Raw genomic sequence first — 21,532 nt, 5'->3', positions numbered from 1 at the left:
TAGGGGACTCCTGAGTCTTGTCTGTGTTTGGAGAGAGAAGGAGAGGGAAAAGGCGAGGGAGGGGGAGGGAGGGAGGGAGACAGAGACAGAGACAGAGACAGAGAGAGGCGAAGTCCAGAGACGAATGGGAAGACCGAGGCTGATGGAGGGAACACCGGCTGGGAGGGGTCAGGAGAGGCAGGAGGCGAGCATATGACATGGAAAGAACAACTTGGGAGGAAGGAAGTGTGAAGTCAGGGAAGCTCTTGGAAGATCGCCTCCCTTGGCTCAGAAGGATATGGATTGACACAGGATGGGATGGCACCCCGAGGGGAGGGAGTGACAGTGCCAGGGGCGGCAGGTGGCAGGGCTCTGGAAGTAGGGAGTGCAGGAAGTTCAGCCCAGCAGCCCAGAAGGAGGACAGCCTGCGGCGTTCGCCACTTTGTGAGGCTGCCATCCCAGTGCAGCCAGACTTAGTCAGTAGCAGGCTTCTTATATGGAATCTGTATGTCTAGGTAGCAAATCTCTATTATCTTTCTATGACCTTTCAGGAGTCCGCCATTGACCTTCCTTTCTATTGGCTTCGACTCTCCCTCATGGAGGGGCCCGCCCAGGGTTGCCTCTCACTGAAGGCTCCTTCTACCAAAGTCCTCTCCTCTCCATGCGGGGACACTGCTGCCCGGCCTCTGAGGTCCCTTTGGTGCCTGCCCATTTTCTACTCTCTCTGTTTCTTCTGTGAGCTCCTTAGGCCAGTCCTAAAGTTTCCCTCTTGCTTCAGAAACCAGTTGCAAGTCCACAACATTGGCCACAGTTGTGTCTTGTAATCTCTGCTCGTTGGTCCTGATTCTACCTGCAGAACAAATCGATACCGTCATCCACACGGGCAGTCCTTCAGTGCCGTATGAACAGAGGATTCTCTGGAGGAAAGGTTTACCTCCCCTGATATAGAAATACAACTTTGTAGTTACTGCTTATGATTGTGTTCAGTTTCTTAACAGCCATACTTTACTTATGGTCAAATAGATCCCAGAAGACTTCCCCTCACAAATGCTGTCAGTCGAGATCTTTCTCATCCTGTTATTCTTCCAAACACAAAGATGAATATATAGATGGGCATATGTTGTTTTGTCTGCCTACCGCTCCTTCCTCTGGGAAGCCACTTCTTCCTTGTTCCCTGTGGTTCTCCTGTCAAGTTCAGCCTCCCGCCCTATTCCCATTTACAGGGATGGGCACATGACCCATGCCTGGCCAATCACATCACCTCCTACCCCCGCCAACAGCTAAGCATGTGACTGAAGAATCTGTCTCTATAATTGGAACACCAAGAAGTTCTCTTTTGCTGGTGGTCCTCAGTGAAGACAACATAAGCTTGGGGTACAAGTGGCGTTTTCTCCAGCTGTGTGCAGGAAGTCCATTGCAGTGGGAGAAGAGGCCAGCCCTCCTCCCACCCTCACCCCCCAGGAAAGCAGAGGTCAAAAAACCAAGAGAAAGAAGTAGAGTCCCAGTGACATCGATGGATCCCCGGGTCTAGGTCTGCTGGAGCCAATAAATATTCTTTCTGTTTAAGCTAGTTGAATCGGGTTTTTGTCACTTCCAAGTGGATGAGCCCTGACTAATAATAACACTTTACAAAATTAGAATGAATGTAGTACACTTAACTGTGCAAAATAGGGAAAAGTAAAACAAAACAAAACAAAAATCATTCCTAACCCTATTTTTCAGTTATACAAAAAATGGTATCATACCTTATATACTTTGTGCGTGTGTGGTTGTGATTTTAAGATATAGCTGCACATTCCTCCATTCAGTGTGCATGCCTCTTTGCAATGTAAGTTTGCTGCTGCTACTCCCGTGGAGGGGTGGAATTTCTCTCTCCCTGGATCTGGGCTAGCCTTGTGACTTATCTGAGCATTAGAATGCAGCAGAAGAGATGTATATGACCTTCAGAGGCCTTCCAACTTCTGCTATTAACCTCTTGGAAGAAAGGGCCAGGTGAAGAAGCCAGGCTAACCTCTTGGAGGATGAGACCGCAAGGAGGAGATCAAGACAGCCCAGCCCACAGCCAGCCTCCGTGCCAGGTGTGTGAGTGAGGCCATCTTGAACCTTCCAGCCCAACTCTCCCTTCAGCTGAACACAACTGTTTAAGTGAGTCTAAAGCAGCAGATGAACTACCCAGCTAACTCATAGAATCGTGAGAAATAATACACGGTAGTTGTTTTAAACCACAACAGGTGGTTAATTATGCAACCAAAGCTAACCGAAACAGATTGTGTTCTGACGGCACATCGTCATTTCCCCCACGTTATTAATATATTTATTAAGGTTCTTTTGTTTGCAACCATGGGAAACCAGTTTAAATAAAAGGGGGTTACATTAGAAGGTTCCTGGGGTATTTCAAGCTACAGAAGGTAAAGTTGGGGAGGGGAGAAGGCAGGGCCACCATGGGGGTGTCAACAGTAGGAGGAAACAAGTGTCTCTCCAGAAAACTGCCATTAACAATTAATGTTAATGACTTCTGGACAACTAACTTCAAGTTCTCAGAACAGGCTTGGGCCCAGCGTCTACCTCTGGAACTTGGCTACGATGGGGGGCGGGGCAGGATGCAGAGACAGGAGACAGAAGGGAAAACAGCCGTGAGTCGGTGGAAATCCAGGAGGGAAGCCGGAACCGGGTAACTCATCGTGGCCCGGGCCTTTTTTTCAATTGCTAATGTTTTGATTTCCCCAAACTTCTTTTCTTTCAGATCTTTTTTGTTACTTATGTATCCAGGCTCCTTTTAATAAAGGGGAAGAATCTGCATGGGGCCACGTTGGAAACTGTTAACAACCAGAGCAACGTTGTATACATAGCACAACGCAACTGAGTCAGCCAAGGTTTTCTGTGCAAACGAGTCTCTGAGAGGGTGGCTTGGCAGTTTGAGTCAATAGCTTCAAACACGTTCGGGGTGTAGACGAGAAAGGAGTTGTACCAAAGCGTTGAAAAGGGGTTAAAGCCAGAGTAACAGGTGTTGTGAACAGAGAGAAGGAAGCAAGAGCCAACGTGCGGACTTGGGGTTGTTTCTGGGGAGCGCGACCGGCGCAGGTGTCGGGAAGAGAACACAGAACGTCGCGGGCTGGCGGGGGCGGCCTCGTTCCCGGATGCGTCCTGCGGCGGCAAGGGACCGGGCCAGCCGAGTCGCCCGCGTCCCCGCGCGCAGCGCCGAAGCCGCCGCCCACACCGAGCGGGGCGGGGGCCGGGGCCCGGGGCCCGGGAACGCGCGCGGGAGGCATCTGCTCCTGGGACTGAGGCGGCGCTTTGCCCTCCCGGCTGCTGCAGGAGCGCGGGCCGCCGCGCCGGCGGCGACATCTTGCTCAGCAGGAAAGCGCGGGGAGAGCGGGCGGCTCCGGGCTGCTGCGCCACACGCGCAGAGGACCGGCCGGCGCCGCGGGGCCGAGGGCGCACGGAGGAGGTAAGCGGGTCCGACCCTCCCGCCCGCACGCCGCGCTCGGAGGGCTCTCCTGGGACTGCGAGGCCGCCCAGCTCCCCGCGCCCACGCCTCCTTCGCCTCCCTCCTCCACCGCCCATCCGCGGGCTCCCGCGGCTTCTGGCTTCTGAGCTCCGGAGCCGCCCTCCCGGCTGACCCCCCCACACCCCCACGCCCCGCAGCCGCTGCCCCTCGGCCCCCACCCCCGCCGGGGCCGCGCGCCCAGGTCCCCTCCCCTCCCCCTCCCCCTCTCCCTCCCCCTCCCCGGACAGGCCGCGCGCTCCCTCCGCCCCTCGCCCCGCCCACCGCCCGTCCCGCCCCCGCCGTGCCCGCCCCCACGCCCCGCCCTCGCCCGCGCTCCCGGCCCCACGTCCCGCCCCGTGCGGGCGGGGCTCCGGGTTTAAACGTCGCGGCGGGTCGGGCGAGTGGAGGGGCGGGGCGCGCCTCTGTGTCGTGCCGCGGGTTCCGTAGGCGACAGCGCGGCGCGGAACGGCGGGCACTCGGGGCCGGCGGGAGGCACCATGTCCCCGGGGAGCGGCGTGAAGAGCGAATACATGAAGCGCTACCAGGAGCCGCGCTGGGACGAGTACGGGCCGTGCTACCGCGCGCTGCTCCACTACCGCTTGGGCCGCCGGCTGCTGGAGCAGGCGCACGCGCCCTGGCTGTGGGACGACTGGGGCCCGGCCTGCGCCTCGGACGACTCGGCGTCGTCGGCGTCCTCGGGCGCCGGGGCCCCCGCGCCCCAGTGCGCCCCGGCCTCGCCGCCGCCGCCCGTGGAGCCAGCGGCGCGCGAGGAGCCGGAGCAGCGGGCGCGCGCGGCCCCGGAGGAGGAGCGGGGCGCGGAGGCCGCGGGGGACGCGGAGGCCAGGGACGCGGAGGCCGCGGAGGACTCGGCGCTGCCAGGTACCTGGCCGGGGAGGGCCCCGCTCGCGGGACTGGATTTGCTCTTGGGTTTCCTCTGAACCGCCCAGCTGTTTGTCGCAGCGCTCAGAGCAGGCGCTTCCTTGATTTTATTTAATCTAGGTATTTTGGGTAGGCGGAGAATGCGCCTCCCTTGACAAAATAATGAAGGTGGCTGCCCCGCCTCCGCCCTCCCACCCTTTATTCCGTAATGAGGTGGCTCTGGGTTGAGCCCAATGTGAACACCTTTGACGTGTCCCTGGCGAAGTCCCCGGATCTTCATCCGCTGGCCTTGGTGGCCTCTGCACCACTGAACTCCCATCTCTTTATTTCTGAGCGCCCGTTTTTTTATGAGAGGCGCCCAGCTTTCATCAGATTCTCGAAGGTGACCGCCAGAGGTTAGGAACCACTGAGCTAAGCGCTCTGTCTTTTGAATGGGGCCGTTGTTTTCTGTGTTAACTCCCTGACCTCGCCGCGCTGTCCCTAAGGAATATTTTGCATTTGTTTACGCAGACTGTTGCGTAACTCCCGGCTGGTGGGAGATAATCCTTGTAAGTGCCTGGCTCCCTCCGCTTCTCGCCACCCCTCCTCCGGCTGCTGCTGCTGTGAGCGGGAGGAGAGGCAGCTGGAAAATGGCTCTTGGGGGCGGTGCATCTGCAGTTGCTGCCGGGGCCCCGCGCCTTCTCTCCTGCCCGGAGGAGCGCAGAGCTGGGGGAACTCTCGGCGTGTGAGGCGGGCTGGCTGGTCACTGGTGCTAGGGGCCAAGTTGAATGGATGCCCCAGATACATCCTGGAGGAACCCCCGGTTTCTTCCTGATACTCTAACGTGGGCCAGGCACCACCCGGCGTCGCTCAGTTTTAAAGAGGCTCTGGTGAGCAAAATAACTAAAAGGTACTGAGAGCTTGTCATGCATCCAGTCACTGATCTTAGAATATGTATTTTCTCATTCAACGTTCAAAACAATTCTAAGAGATGGGACCACAGCTTTTATCTGAGTTTTATAGATGAAACTCAGGATACATGATCAGTGATTTTATTTTTGTTTGCCAAATTGCAAGTGGTACTCGGTCAGACTCTCATCCTAGCTTCTCTGTGAGATGCTGAGCAGGAGAGGAAATTGAGTCCTGTTATACTGTTTTCAGCTACTCTCAGTTCGTCATCGGTGGCCGGTGGCAGAGCTGCCCCTCCATCCTCAGGTTACTTGTGAATTCCCACCCATTCCTAACCTTTGCTAGAAGTTCGCATAACAGAAGGTGGAGAGGGTAAGGGGGCACTGACCTACCAGCTCAGTTATGAGATGTACTTTATCAGCCTGAATGGGCTTTTCTCTCCCCGCCTCTCCCCCTTCATTGTTTGCAGAAGAGCTGTCAGCTATTGCCATGCGTATATAAATGCGGTGTTTAGACAGCACTGTAGTATGGATGGCGTCTGTGTTTGCAAGAGTTCGTGATTATTTTGATTTCCTTAGAGACACTAAATCCTCCCAGTGGCTAAGGTAGTTACTTTTTCTCTGCTAATATTTCTGGTTTAGGCATCCAGGAGAAGAAAGGATGTTTCTGCTTTCAGGACTCCCAATCCCAGGATCGTTTGGTTTGCTCATGCCTGTCACAGACCCTGTCTATCCCTGTGAATGGCAGGATTGAAAGTCCTTGTTCTTCAGTGGACAGTTTCTGGAATGATGAGCACGCTTTTGAGTTTCTATAAAACGTAGGCGCTTAGCCCTTGTCTTTACTGAAGCCGTGTGTGCACAGAGTCGTGTAGCTCTATGTGGCTGAGCACCGCTACTGCAGCTCCCCTCCCCGCCTGCCTATTCCCTAGGCGGCCACTTCCCACTCCTCTGGTTTGCCTTGCTGTGTATTTCTGTTTCTCCAGGTAACATGGCTTTTATTGATACTTCTTGATCTTTTTCAGTTTTTAGCACCATCTATTGGCTTTAATTCTTTTTAGTGATCTCCTAACCCATACACATGGCCTATCCCCACCCTCTCAGCACCGTCATCATAGAGTTTGTTAGATTCACAGTTAGTGCCTGTGGAAAGGTGGCTCACAGCTGCCCTATATTGTTTTTGCCGTGATTCCCTTTTCTTTCTTTTGCAACACCACGGACACATCAGGTTCACTGTCACCCTCCCCATCTTAAGACGTCCCTCCCGGGGCCTCTGACCTACTTTCATCTGGCCTGGTTGCATCTTGGGATGGCCCTTGGCCACCGCCGCAGGGTCTCCCTGGCTTCTCTCTTGGGTAGGACCCTCTGTTGTGTGGCTCTCACATCGTCTTCTTTCTTGGTTTACCCTCTCCTGACAAAGATTACCTTCTAGTACCTTCCTGAGAAAGGGTGTGTGAGAGGTTTAACTTTCTGAGACCTTGCATGTCAAAAGATTCTACCCTCACTATTCAGTAGTTTGTGGCTGGGCATGAAAGTCTAGGTTAGAAGTAATTGTCTTTAAAAAATCTGGAGGTGTTGCTGTCCAGTGTTGGAACTTCTGATGTTGCCATTACACTTCCGTGTCGTTCTTTGTTGATAACACGTTCCCTGCCTCGGGAAGCTTTTCAGGTCTTCTCTTTGTCCTCTGTGTTCTGAAAAGTTTCCCCGATCCAGGCCTGTTTTCCTCCAATGTGCTTTCATGGGTCCTTGCAGTCAAACTCATGTTTTGTAATTCTGGGAAGTTTTCTTGAATTGTTTTCTCATTTCTATTTATTTTATTTTTTTTCTGTTCCTTTCTTTTTGGACTCCTTAGTTGGATGTCAGACTTCACAAATGTATCCTATAATTTTCTACCCCGGCCCCCATTCCATCTGTCTTTTTCTTCTGTTTTTCTGGGCAGGATTCTCAACCTCATCCTCCAACTCTTCGATTACATTTTTCATTTGTGGGATCCTATTTATTTTTTAATATAAGAGCTGTTGAATTGTTTTCTAGGTTTTCCTCCCTCCCTCCCTTCCCTCCCTCTCTTTATTCCTCTTTAAAAAAACAGTATTTTGTTCTTGATTCGTGCACATAGTATCCTCTCTTACCTTGCTGAGAACGGCGCTAGGAGTTTTTTGTCCACTTTCTTCTTGCGTGTTTCTTCAGCACAGTCTGTTTCCCCTCCGTCTCCCTGCATTTGTTTCTTTTGCTTGTAATCCTGCATTTCCTGTTAGAAGCTTTTCTCAAATGTCTAATGATCCTTGACTTCTCGTTCTTATTTAAGAAATGGGTATAAGAACTGTCGGGAAGTTCCCTGTGTGGGGGGTGTGGGTGGAGGTGCTCGTTCACTGCGAACTCCCTTCTCTCCGTAGCAGCCTGCTTCAAAGAGGGTCTAGAACGTCTCCAAGTCCTTTCTTCATATTCACATTTCTTTTTAAATTCAATTTTATTTTTTAACCAGTTATACGTATGCATATTTTTTTAAAAATAGGCTTAAAATGAAAAAATAATCCTGACCCATCCACCAGCCATGCTCCTCGCTCCCTAGGGGCCTCCTTCCAACTCTCTACCTTGCGTTTCAGCATTGTGGGCAACACTCTTTTCATTCAGACTAATGTTGGCTTTTTTAGTTTAAACATTATATACTGACTTCCTGTCAGTATATTTATGATGATTTAGCTCGAGATCTTAGCTTGGCCATCCCCACCCCTAGACACATACCAGCACCTACTTTGTCCCACAGTATTAACTATGTGACTGTTTCATTAAAGCACTATTCTGTGTTTGGATGATCACGGCTATGTAAATGTTATTTGCAGGTAATCCATGTAGTACATGCTGATTACATTTTCTTGGTTATTTATGTTTTTCCTGGAGTTAATCATAGCTTTACTTTTATGTTTGTTTGTTTGTTTGTTTTTGGTACTCCCGTCACTCATTCAGCCTGAAAGAGTCTGGTAGTACTGTAAAACTTGTCATATGCCAAGCACATTAGGTGTTCTGTTCGTTTCATTATTTTCCTTGGAGACATTTTTGTGGAACCCTTGGTTCTCCTGTTTTAATTTAGACTTTATGCTGTCCAGACCTGACATAGCTGTCAAACTGAGGCTTCTCTTCACTGATTGCCTGAGGATTCCTTTTGCTCAACTCCTTTATGCGGCCCCATCTCACAAGTCTCAAGTCTCCCTTCCTTTTGGTGGAGAAATGTTGAAGGGGAGTAAGCATTTTGTCACCTTGCAGTCTGAAAATGCCTTTATCCAAGGGCTGGACTGCCATTTTGGCAAGATAGAGACTTCCTAGGTTAGAAATTTCAGTATTTGAAGGCATTATTATGTCGAGCCCTAGGTTTAGGTCTTACTGTTGAGAAGTACCATGTTATTCTGATGCTTATTTTGTATACGTGACCTCTTTTCTTTCTTTCTTTTTCTTTTCTTTCCTTCTTTTTTCTTTGGGGAGGGAAGTTTTGGGACATTCTCTTCACCCTAGGTGCTCTAAAATTCTATGTGTCTGTCATTTTTCATTCATTGGGCTGACAACTTGGTGGGCCTTTTTAATCTGGAAACATTTCTTTTAGTTCCGTGATGTTTTCTAGTACTGTTTAAAATAATTTTCTCCACTCTATTCAGTTTTTCTTTCTATAATTATTTTTAGTTGGATGGTGTACTTCCTGGATCAAACTGCTAACATTTTTATTTAAAAATTTTTTGATATTGGAATTTTTGGTTGTTTTCCAGAACTCTTTAATTTTATCTTCCACATTTTGTATAGAAATGTTAAATTCTACCATTCTAGTTTTTAATTTCAAAGAGATTACTTTTACTTTTTTGTCCCAAGTGTTCTTTAAAAAAATTTTTTTAAATAGCATCCTATTCTCTCTGGATTTCTTTTAACACCCCCCTCCCCCGCCCCAAAGCCATAAATATCCTTTGAGCGCTCTCTTATATTCCCAGCCTAGTCTTTTCCTCTATATTTTGGTCTCTTTCTTATTAAAGGATGTACTTGAATGCTTGCTCTTAGCCTGTCTGTCCATATTTAAGAGTGAGGCTTGAAGGGCTTTTCGGGAGCTGTGTTTCTAGAGCTTGTGACCGTAATTGCAGGAGGACCCTGCTGTTTCTCTGGGGGCTGCCAAGGTCAGTACCTGCCCGTTTCTCTAGTGTCAGCTTCTCAGTGCTCATCCAGCCTTCTGCCTGGGCGGGCACAAGCCTGGCTCTCAGCATCCGGCAGCAGAGTTGGGGGAAGGGAGGAGGGATCCCGTTCTTTACCACGTCATCCTGTTCTCAGGAAGGTGCCCCCTTACTTCCGCTGTGCCTGGTGCCCTCCAGTCGTCCCTCTCCAGGCTGTAAGGCACTTGCATTCTGGGGCGGGGGCAGGGCGGTCGCCTGGCCAGAGGAGCAGAGGAAGGACTGTTGAAGAAGTATGCATTGCCGCACAACAGGATTACCCTGGAAACTAGTGCTTCAGAATCCAGCTCTCACTCTGTTATTGCTCGTGGTTTCTGTGGGTTGGAATTTGGCCCCAGGCACAGGACGTGCCTTGTCTCTGCTGCGTCGGACTGCGGCCGTCTGCTAGGATGCTTGCAGGTGACATCTTCAGGTGCCTGGCCCTCCTCGTCACATGCAGGCTGGCCTCCAAGGGCGAGCGTTCCTGAGAGAGAGCTGGGCACCTGCTGTATTGCCCTTTACGACTTATTGCCGGGAGCCACGTGGCACCTCTTTCACCCCATTCTCTGCTCATAAAAGTCTGCCCAGGTTCAAGGGGAAGCAGCATGGACCCTGGTTCTCAGCAGAGGCACATTCATATTACACTGTCAGAGGAACCCCTGGGGCACTGATTGATGCCGGACCTTTGGGAAGGCAGTCTGCTGCACTAGCCTTCTGGGGAGTCTGGTGCCTCGGTGCCAATTCCTGCGGGGCTCCGCTGTGTCCTGGGCTCTTCAGGCAGGGAGTCAGTAGCATCCTGCTCTTCCTGTGAGTCACTTCTATCTCTTCGTCACTTTCCATCTTCCAAAATTTGTCTGACGTCATCGCCTCCTTACTCTTTGTCCTGCGGGTTTATACCTTTTTTCCTTCACTTTAGTGGGGTTTTGGGAGGAAGGGACTATATGCATGTGTCGCCAGTGCACATTTAGCCTGCTGACCCCATTTGCTCTATTTTTACTTATTTTTCACTTTCTTTATCAGTCTTAGAGGTTTGTGAATTCTGTTAATTTTTTTCCTAAACTAACCCTTGGCTATGTTGGTTTTCTTTATTATATGTTTATTAATTCATGATCTTTTTTCCTTACTCTAATTTTTTAATGCTTACTTTTTTTTTAGTTTTTTATTTTTTAATTTACTTGTTTTGGCTGCATTGGGTCTTTGTTGCTGTACGCGGGCTTTCTCTAGTGGCGAGCAGGGGCTACTCTTCGCTGTGGTGTGTGGGCTTCTCATTGTGGTGGTTTCTCTTGTGGTGGGGCACGGGCTCTAGGCTCACGGGCTCAGCAGTTGTGGCTCGCGGGCTCTAGAGCGCAGGCTCAGTAGTTGTGGCGCATGGGCTCAGTTGCTCCACAGCATGTGGGATCTTCCCAGCCAGGACTCAAACCCATGTGCCCTGCGTTGGCAGGCAGATTCTTCACCGCTGCGCCAACCAGGGAAGCCCCTCATGCTTATTTTTATAACATTTTAAGATGGATGCTTATCATTGACTTTTTTCCCCTGCCCCCCCCTTTTTTTGATATATTGATTTAAGGCTATACATTGCATTCTGATTACTGCTTTAGCTGTATCATGCTTAGTGAGGAAACTGTAGAAACATTTCTAATAGGAACAGGATGAAGAAAGAAATGCCCTCTATCACCATTTTTTTAATGGTTTTTTTTTTTAATTTTTAAAAATTGTGGTAGGGGCTTCCCTGGTGGCGCAGTGGTTGAGAGTCTGCCTGCCGATGCAGGGGATGCGGGTTCGTGCCCCGGTCCGGGAAGATCCCACGTGCCGTGGACCGGCTGGGCCCGTGAGCCATGGCCGCTGAGCCTGTGCGTCCAGAGCATGTGCTCCGCAACGGGACAGGCCACAACAGTGAGAGGCCCGCGTACTGCAAAAAAAAAAAAAAAAAAAAATTGAGGTAAAATACACACAACGCAGATTACCGTTTTAACCATTTTTAAGTGTATAGCTCAGTGGCATTGAGTACATTCACATTTTTGTGCAATTGTATGATTTGTTTTTGACCCATACATTATTTAGAAATGTTTTTAGGGGGAGGGATAAATTAGGAGCATGGAGTTAACAGATACAAACTACTATATATAAAACAGATAAGTGACAAGGATTTCCTGTATAGCACAGGGAACTATATTCAATACCTTGTAATAACCTGTAATGGAATACAGTCTGGAAAAAAATATGTGTGTGTGTGTGTGTGTGTGTGTATATATATATATATATATACACACATATATGAATTACTTTGCTGTACACCTGAAACTAACACAATATTGTAAATCAACTATACTTCAATTAAAAAAGCTTTTTTTAATTTCGAAACTGGAGATTTAAAGAAGTAATTTATTTTTGTTGTTGTATCTAGCTTAATTACATGATAGTCAGAGGATACATTCTATATGATTTCAATTTTGTAAATGTATTAAGATTTGCTTTATGGCCTTGCTTGGATAAGTAGATTTCTGTAAATGTTCCACATGTGCTTGACAAAATTGTATATTCTGCAGTTGTTGGGTGCAGTGTTCTGTATATACCCATTGGGTCAAATATGTTAATTCTGTTGTTCAAATAGTTTAAAAAGCCAATCTGTTCAATCAGACTTTCTGTGATGAGGGGCGGGTTCTCTGTCTGCAGCATCCAGCGTGGCAGCCACGAGCCACACGTGGGAATCGAGCACTTGAACTCTGATTGGTGTAACTGAGGAGCTGAGTATTTATTTTTACTTAATTTTAATTAATTTAAGCATATTTAATAGCCACATGTGGTTAATGGCTTTTGTATTGCACAGCATGGTCCTAAATCAAGACTGAGCGTATTTTTCAGTTGCTGAGAAAAGAGGGTATGAGAATTTTTCACAGTAACTGGTGGTGACACCGTTTTGTCTGTCTGGAAATGTCTTTATTTAACTTTGAATAGGATTTTGAAACATACATGTGTATACACTTATCTTGTACCAGGCAGTATTTCAAGAGTTTTTTTTTTTTTTTTAGCGGTACGTGGGCCTCTCACTGTTATGGCCTCTCCCGTTGCGGAGCACAGGCTCCGGACGCGCAGGCTCAGCGGCCATGGCTCATGGGCCCAGCCGCTCCGCGGCATGTGGGATCCTCCCGGACCGGGGCACGAACCCGCGTCCCCTGCATCGGCAGGCGGACTCTCAACCACTGCGCCACCAGGGAAGCCCCATCCTTTTCTGAGAGTCCTTCTCCGGCTTCTCTCCTGGAAGCTTTTCGACTTTGCTGGCTGTTCTCTCCCTGGCTCCCTGGCTGCTCCGTCTGCCAGCTCAGCCCCGGGGCCGCCCTCCGCCCCCTTTCCCCTCATTCCCACCGCCTACATCGCGTCCCCGCTGGGGGACCTGCGCTCCGTCTGAGCCTCGGCCCCCATCCGCCTGCTCAGGACCCCCTCCGATTCCACGTTCTCTTCTCGGCCCCGGATTAAGGGTCCAGCTGCTGCCTTCTTGGTGGCTCCAGGGGCATCTCACACCCGAGGCGTCAAGCACCCTTTCCCCATCCTTTGGCGGCCTTCTGCTGGAGGACGGCATGACCAGCCAGCCGCTCCCAGCCCCTGAGGACGCAGACTCCTCTTTGCCTGCCAGCATCCTCGCGGTGTCCGTCGCCCGCTCCCCTGTCCATCTCGCCCTGTGCCGCTGGGCTCTCTGCACTGTGGTCTGATCGGTGTGCAGTTCACAGGTGCCCGGCGACTCTGAGCACCGGCCAGGTGTGGTGGGCGCCATTCTGGTCTTTCCCACCGCTCCGCCCCTGCCATCACTGTGGGTTACCCTCCCCTCCCCGGACTCTGCTATCTTTTCCTAGCTGTCCTTTCTGTCCCCACCACTCTGATCTAACCTGTCCTTCACGTTCGTTGCTAGAGACCTCATTCCCGAAATGAAAATAGGACCACATCATTTTTCAGCCTAAAATCCTTCAGTGATTCTTCTTCATTTTCAGGAAAAAATGAAACTTCTGAGTTGGGCACAGAAAGTCTTTTCTCCCCGCTGCTACCCGCCAGCCCCTCCGTGCGTTCATCTCTAGGCTCTCTGTGTGCCTGTCATCTTGAACTATGTATATTCTTTCTTCTGTCCAGGCCGTTGAACAGGCCAGTCCCTCTTTCTGGAATTCACTTTCCTAACCTCTTCGTGGCTGGCTTTACCTTGTCCTTTGAACCAAATCATTATTGTCTTCTCTGGGCAGGCTCCCCACGTGGGTTAGAGGAAGAGAAGGAAGGGAAATGAATCGATGAAGATGATTTAGGTTGTTCCCATCTCTCTCAGTGTTGTGACTACACCAGCCTCGGTCCCCCTTCTACTCTCTGTTGTCTTGGTCCTGATGGGCTCTTTCCTCTTTTCCTACATCCAGGGAAGAGAAGCGGACAAGGTGTGGACACATCACTCAGAGGAGTGTGTGTGAGTGATGGGTGGATCTGGGTTCTCATGATACAGTGGAGGGCTGGCATCTCACCTCATCCCCAGGCAGCACAGGGCTGGGTTTATGGATGTGGCGCACGGGGGTGCGAAGCACTGAGCCCCAGGGTCGGACGCAGGCTGTCTGCTCCCTAAAATGCTTAATAATAAATGAAACAATTTGGTAGATCAGGGTCATTGCAGAAGACAGAAATGACGGTGATCTGTCAGGGTTCACACGTGTGCATTTTGTGTGAGGACCTCTACTTCCACGGGGACGTGGATGTCTGCAGGGAAGGATCTACTAAAGGGGTGAGGGACCCGGGTGTGTCCTAAAAGTGATGGGGTTTGGGAATAACAAGCTGGAAAATCATCACCTAGAGCCAAATTCTGGAGCCTCGGAAACGAGGGGTTTCCCACAGATGTGAGCAAGGGGGTCTGTGAAGTGGAGCCTGGATGCACAAGGAGCTCTTATTCGCACATAAGTTTAGTCTGAGATGAAACGCAGGTTCACTAGGGGTTTACACAAAGAACACAACCTTTACAAGCTCATAAAGTGCTTATAAAAATAATGAATGGAAAGTCACTAAGCGTAAAAGGGAAATAGTTACGTTTTGGACTGTGTTCTTAGTATCTGAGTTCACCTCAGGCGGGCAGTCTGTTCCCCACTGGAGTTTCCCCAGCCCCGCTGAGAGCCCCTGTGTAGACCAGGGGCCCTGGTTCACGTCAAGAACAAGAGCCCCCTTCCCAGATGCTCACACTGGGGGCGCCCAGCTGTGTGTGTGTGTGTGTGTGTGTGTGTGTGTGTGTGTGTGTGTGTGTGTGTGTGTGTGTGTGTGTGTGTGTGTGTGTGTGTGTGTGTGTGTGTGTGTGTGTGTGTGTGTGTGTGTAGCTATGGAAACCCTCCCTATTGTGATGGAGGGCTTTTGAAACTAAGGAGCGTTTTCCATAATCATGGAGCTTCACAAAGAAATGCAGTCCTGGAGCTCCAGTTGAGTAATTTGAAGACGGACCTTTTGCAGCTGTTGAATGATTGTCACAGGTCCAGATCTGACCCTGAAGCAAGACGATAAGATGATTGGACTTATCCTGGGGAAAGCCATTAGGCCGAGTTGCTTTCTAGCTTTTAGTATTTAATTAAGATGCTTAATCTCAGAATGCGAGTGATAGTTGTTCCTTTTGAATAGGCTTGGTTCAATCTTGGTGTATTTATTGTTGATGTTAAAATGGGATAGACTGAAAATTATCATACTAACGTGTTTCTGTTCTTCCGTTTTAAGTGAAACTTGTGAATTGAGCTATAAGTCAAAAAGTTACTGACTTTATTAAGCATTATGAATTTTTCATCCCAAATATTTAAATCATGTAATTATATGTAAACCGGAATTTAAAGCATTCATCTTGTTCTATCTCCTTTTCCAAAAAGCACTGCCAGTGAAAGACATAAAAGAAAAACCTGAACGACAGATCAGGACCAGAGAGCCTGACAAATTACCCAGCAGTACCGAACCTCAGCCACCACCAAGTGCCTTACCTGCCAGAGGAAGCAGGAGAGCGGTCAAGAGTCCTCAAAGGTCATCAACTAAAATAAAAGAACCTAAGCACCCGTTCGCCCTTTATGGGTGGGGAGAAAAGCAGATGGATACAGGGAGCCAGAAAACTCACAACGTCTGTGCTTCTGCCCCCGTGCATGAGGTGGGTGCCAGCGGGCTTCTCTGCTTTCCCCCTGCAGGATGGGGGATGGCCTCGCTTCTGTCATTGGCTGTCATACCCTGTGGTCACTGTGATGCTTTGGGACATGGTAGGTCTTAGGTGGCCCAAGGAAAGCCTAGAACTGGGCATCTGATTTGCACACAGGACGCAGGATGTTAGCTGCCTGGAGGTCAGGGGGTTTTGCTGGTAACCTGGAAGGGTTTACCGACACCGAGCCAGGCGGAGAAGTGCCAGGACTTGGGGCTCTCAAGTTCTTGGGGGGCCAGGAGGGGCAGCCGAGGGGCATGGGCCCTGCTCCATCAGCCTTGATAACTGGTACCCATCCCCTTGACCCCTTTGTTACTGTCTGTCTGTTAGATCACATCTCCTGCATTCTCGACATCTCTCTAGACTCTCGTTTTCTCTTTGGATTAAATTAGAGTGGTTGCGTTTCCCCTGCTCATCCATCCCCCGGAGGTCTGGTTCTCCTCGGACTCAGCCCTGGAGTGTCCCTGTGCGAAGGCCTGAGGACACGGCAGACGAGGGGGCCTCACGCGTGGAGCCACAAAGCAATGACTGTGTTAGCACTAACACCGTCACTCCAGCCCAAAGCAAAGAGGGAATGAAAAGAAGCAGAAAGCTCAGGCTGTTTGAATTCTGGTTAAATACCAGGATCCAGTGTTCACCGAACAGACTTCTGAGCCCTAGCAGGTGGTGCTGTTTAGAGTGATATTTGAGACAACAGAGCTGTCCTCTGGCAACCCGGTGGGATTAAGTTGAACAGGGTTCATTAAACGTCTTAGCTGGTAAAATCCTTTGAGATTTGTTAGTATTTTGCTGTAAGACATTATTTATTTTGTAAGTACTTATTTTTTAATTTATTATTTGGCTGCATTGGGTCTTCGCTGCTGCGTGCGGGCTTTCTCCAGTTGGGGCGAGTGGGGGCTACTCTTTGTTGCAGTGTGCGGGCTTCTCATTGCAGTGGCTTCTCTTGTCGTGGAGCACGGGCTCTAGGCACGCGGGCGTCAGTAGTTGCGGTGCATGGGCTCAGTAGCTGTGGCTCACAGGCTCTAGAGCGCAGGCTCAGTAGTTGTGGTTCATGGGCTTCGTTGCTCCGCGGCATGTGGGATCTTCCCAGACCAGGGCTCGAACCCGTGTCCCCTGCATTGGCAGGTGGATTCTTAACCACTGTGCCACCAGGGAAGTCCCTGTAAAACATTTAAATTCCTTCAATGGAATACTGATCCATGCTTAATGCTAAGGAGTTCCAGTAATATTCCAGAGCCAGTTTCTCGAGGCACCTGCAGATTAGTTGCTTACCATTTATATCTGAAATTTAGTCCGGTGGTCATTTTCTGTTGCCTAGTTTCTTTATTGCTGACGATGGGTAAGACAGAATCCAGGGCAGTGGCTCTTCTGGAGAAGCCTTTATACACAGAACTCTTGAACATGGTGAGTCTGGCTTGCCTCTGCCCTGCTCCAGGTGACGTGGGGGAAGCTTCATTGTAAATGTTCTGGAAAATTAGCGCCAGAGCCACCTGAGTGAGTGTCCGTTTATTCTGACTCCCTTAGATTCATGAATCGGCGTTGCGAGCCAAGAGCAGAAGGCAGGTGGAGAAGAGGCGGCTGGCGGCTCAGAGGCAGCGGGCTCACTCCGCCGACGTGGACAAAAACAGGCGGGTCAAGCCTGCCTCGTCGGAGAACCCGTGGATGACGGAGTACATGAGATGCTACTCCGCCAGAGCTTGAGGGGAGGGGCAGTTGCTCAGACAACCTCTTTTAAAAAGTGTAAATGAAAGAAAGGAAAAAACAAAAGAAAAACCGTCAAAAGAAACTGGACACAGGTTTAAGAAACCAACTGATTATGCAAGATTTTTCTTAGGGAATTTCCAAAGGATTGTCTCTTTTGATGAATCCTGGTCACCTACCTCAGCAGTAGGGTGACAGTTGAAAGCCATAGACATTTGGTTATTTATGAGAATTCCCTAAATCTTTGATACTCTTATAAGGGTTTTGTTTTAAAGCATCTTAATCTTTTAAGATACTGACACCAAATGCCTTTAAATGGCTTACAGATTCTTAACTTCAGTATCTTCCCTCAGTTTAGGTGGAGCCCGTGTTGCTCCTGTTGTGAACGACTTCTGAGATTCCGTAGCTGGTAAGATCACGCCAGCTTGCGGCAGAAGACTCATTTTCCTTCTGTGTAGATTTCTTTGTGAAAGAATATCACGTTAAAAGTGAGTTTCAACGCTAGTACTGATTCCACGTATAGTGAAAGTAGAGCTTTGGTAGTTCCTAACAGTTCACTTTCTTTTGCATTTCAGTTCAGCACCACTTCGCGTGGACCATGATATTTAAGAATTATTGGGCTGGGTGAGGGTCATCTTTTCTCTTTAAACTGTCATCTAGGCACTTATTAATAGTTTAATAGTTCAAGTGCATTCCAGTACGCAAAGTACCAGTGCAGTGTGTTTAGAAGTAGTACTGGTTTCTTTTGAGTCAAAGACTGTCCCTTTTTATTGTGAGATTTTTTAAGAACGCATAATGGGTACCGTTCACTTGCTGCAGTCTGGCCTTCTGACACACACGCACTGTGGACTTTTGCCTCCTTTCTGATAGCTTGGCAGTGACATTTAGAATGTAACTGTCCTGCTCGTTGGGGATGGGGCCAGATTTTAAGATACCCATTAGAGATGTGGACCACCCCTACTTTCTCCCCTATAGAACTCCCCAGTAGCAAAGCCTTGATGATGTACACCGTTCAGACTTTTGGTTGAAATACCTTCCTCCGAGGTTCCTAGCCGGTAGGTCTTGTGTGGGACCTCACGTGAGCAGATGCTGGCGTGTGCGTGGGCAGAGATGTGTGTAAACGAAGTGCTCCTTCTCTCTAGTACATTTGCTTTCGTGGTAGAAAGTGGTTTTGAGAAACACTGCTTTCCATCCAGGAGAGACAGGAACCTGCAGGAAGGATGAATGGTGAACTCCTCCTAGGAGAGAAGGAAGTACTTGGCCAGCTTAGCACGTCAGATGTGAATGGAAGTCTGGTGTTTGATGTGAGTTTGAGCATCTCCTTGACAGTTGTACTCTGGGTCTTTGAAGTATGATGGTCAGTTTTTAGAACACAAATGTTTATTCCATGTAGAATCTTCACACAGTATCATCTTACACAACTGTATTAAGTTTTGCAAACTCATACTGAAGAATCATGAGCTTTTTTTAAAAAAAAAAAAACCTTTTAAAATATTTGCATTGTTTTTAGGTGAATACATCGTGAGCTCTCCCAGTCACTGCGATGTATATTTAGTACGAAGAAGGTCTGTGTGTTGTCCAAAGCAACCTCGCTAGTGATTCTGGTGAATCTTGCTGTTATTATAGTCCTCAAACACTGCAGGTACCTGAAGATGAAATTCCTGTGGCGTCGTGATGGTGGAAACTGTTTCTTTAAAATCACTTCCTGCATGTTCGGTTTTAACCAACGGCTCTGGCGTTCCATTCCCGTTGCAGCTGACAATCTTAGGAAGAGGCCGAGGGGAGTAGCTCGGGTCCACACTGATGGACTGTCTTAGAAACCCGACCCTTCGAGGCTCTGAGCAAGCCAGACTCTCTCCTTTAGAAAACAGACTCATATTCAATGTGCTTACGTATTACCGCAAACTCCAGATGCAGATCTGGAAGAACCTAGAGGGCAATGCTGGCCAATTTTTCCCCATTTTTAAGTAGAGGACAAATGAACAAACTTTTTAAAGTACTCTTAACGTGCATGAGCAGGGACTGAGTCAAAGTGAAGCGCTTGGGAGCGCCCTTCCTATGTCCACGTCATTAGTTGGTTAGGGTTTCTTTACTTTTCTCTCTCTTTAGGGGTAAGGATTATCTTTCAAGCCTACAAAATAGGCCTCTCCCGTTGCAGAGCACAGGCTCCGGACGCGCAGGCTCAGCGGCCATGGCTCACAGGCCCAGCCGCTCCGCGGCATGTGGGATCTTCCCGGACCGGGGCACGAACCCGTGTCCCCTGCATCGGCAGGCGGACTCTCCACCACGGCGCCACCAGGGAAGCCCCCCAAATTTTTTAAGTTGTAACAATTTGATGTCCTACTTTTTCCTTCTCATTCTAGAAACTGATGTGATCATGTTCCCATTTCTTTGGACAACTTATAAGACGTCAAGTTAGTTTAAAATGACCTATCATGTTGCAAAGTTTGAAACTGAGAATCCAGTGATATTTAAAATATAGAATAAAATAATTGCTACATAAGGCTCTTTTTAAAATTTTGGTTTTAAGTTCTTAATTAAAACAATTTGTCATAAACATGTTCTCTGTGTTACTTTGATTAAAAGCAATAATAGTATATTGAGTAACACCTGAATACCTCTACTGGACCGAGGTGAGTGAGAACTAAACAGGAATCCATCCGTTTCCTTGCTTTTAAAACCTAAAAGATCGCTCTTATTTAGGAGGTGTCAAAATGCTTGTACTCCCCTACTGTCAGAAAATTTCCAAGCACATATATACATTTTTTCAAGTTTACTGAAAGTAAAATAGGGCATAGTTTATCTGAATTAACTTGTAGTAAGCACACATTTGTGGTGCTTCTGATGAAATAGCTTTGTCACTGATTCATCAAATGTAAATTGCTAGTAACCTGAAAGGTGTGTATACTGGGTCACATAAACTCAACCATCTAAACTGCACAAAAGAAAGGTGGCTTTTGAGTTCTAAGGCTGTGCTGGGCGTAAACTTTATCAGCGGAAGGTTAGTACTTGATAAAGTGTTCAAACGTATTATTGGCAAAGAGGGAGAGAGGCCAAGCATATGTTAGAAGTAAAAACAACTTTCCTTGTTGACTGCTTCAGTAGAAAATAGTTTAGTGGATAGTTTTACATTTCACTGGACTGGATAAAAAATGGTGCTAATATTTACACAGTCTGATTCTGTAGTTGGTTTGGGATCAAACTGTCAATGCCTGACTTACAAGGTTCTTACTGTAGTCTTGTGATCAGCTAAATAATATTTAAAAAGTGATCCTAAAAGTGTGACCTTGTATTTGAAATGGATTTTGTACAATAGGATGAATAGGGAGCTCTTCAATGTAAGGTGTGTGCTTTATACCAAATTATGTGCAAGGAGTGACGTCTAGGTTTTGGGTCCAGATTTGCTCCCTTCCAGCCTGCTAGTGTGAGAGGGGGAAAAGCTGCTCGTCTGTTACTTATTTCCATTTTGAAAGTCAGGACACCTGAGTGAAGACAGTAGAGGCCTCTTTTTGGATTTCTTTTATAATTAGCAAAACTGTATTTAAGAACAGTCTCCCTGTGTTGTTATTGTATATTTATTTTGAGCACTGCATTCACTTTAACATTCTGAAGAACAAAGGCTGGGCACTTACCATCACAAGGCTCAGGCAGTGGGAATTTGGGGCTGTGTTTTCTAAGAACTATGTATTGCTTTTCGCTTGTATTGAATATTGCAGTTACTTGGAAAAATGTGAATAAAGTTCATTAATGTTACAGGCTGAAACTTCTGTTTTGTGGAAAATAACTCTGATTAGCACATAAATGGTTGAAGAAAGTGGGTGATCACATTGACCCCTAAATGGATTTTTCATTAGATAAATGTTTAACAAGATACGTTAGATACTTCCAGGAAAAGACACGTTCTGTGTATATACTTTGCGTTAAATGCCACATTTTCCCTCACACCTTCTTATTGTTTTGAAAATTACAAAAGCGATAGGGCATGGGTAAAGTAACTCAGAGAGAAGTTATAGAGTAAAAAGTGCAGGTTCCTTTCAGTACCACCCCCTCACCAAAATTCTGCACGCCTCCTTAGAGGAAACCAGTGGTAAGTTTGGTGTGTAAACTTCCAGACCTTTTTCCCAGGCACTTGGAGGTACATACACACTTTTTCTTTTTTTTTTGCGCAAACATGGAATAATGTTGTACACATTCTGTAACTCCCCGGCTTTCCCCCACCTGCTGCCTTGTCCACACGTCCCCCCGT

The 21,532-nt window shown here is 48.2% G+C and overlaps 2 protein-coding genes across 10 annotated transcripts in view; one reads left to right on the top strand and one right to left on the bottom strand.

The window, feature by feature from the left end:
• RAB4A (RAB4A, member RAS oncogene family) overlaps positions 1–21,532 on the bottom strand; it is a 95,999-nt gene that overhangs the window by 8,540 nt on the left and 65,927 nt on the right. The gene's annotated exons all lie outside the window — the stretch shown is intronic.
• On the top strand, positions 3,859–20,960 carry CCSAP (centriole, cilia and spindle associated protein). 9 transcript variants are annotated; one of them, XR_014297926.1, is made up of 7 exons: positions 3,859–4,345; positions 15,272–15,540; positions 17,110–17,774; positions 17,862–17,910; positions 18,262–18,341; positions 18,483–18,590; positions 18,797–20,960. XR_014297926.1 is itself a non-coding variant. In XM_082674343.1 (3 exons), the coding sequence occupies exons 1-3, from the start codon at positions 3,964–3,966 to the stop codon at positions 17,284–17,286; spliced, it is 828 nt and encodes a 275-aa protein (XP_082530469.1). In that variant the 5' UTR covers positions 3,859–3,963; the 3' UTR covers positions 17,287–18,741. The 9 variants fall into 9 exon arrangements, 1 of the variants encoding a protein (XP_082530469.1); XR_014297925.1 differs by lacking the exon at positions 17,862–17,910; XR_014297927.1 differs by having other exon boundaries at positions 17,110–17,910.

This window comes from Grampus griseus, assembly GCF_964374135.1.
Source record: "Grampus griseus genome assembly, chromosome: 16".
Classification (NCBI taxonomy): Eukaryota; Metazoa; Chordata; class Mammalia; order Artiodactyla; family Delphinidae; genus Grampus; species Grampus griseus.
The sequence above is the reverse complement of the archived record's forward strand: the minus strand, read 5'-3'. Positions and strand labels throughout refer to the sequence as shown.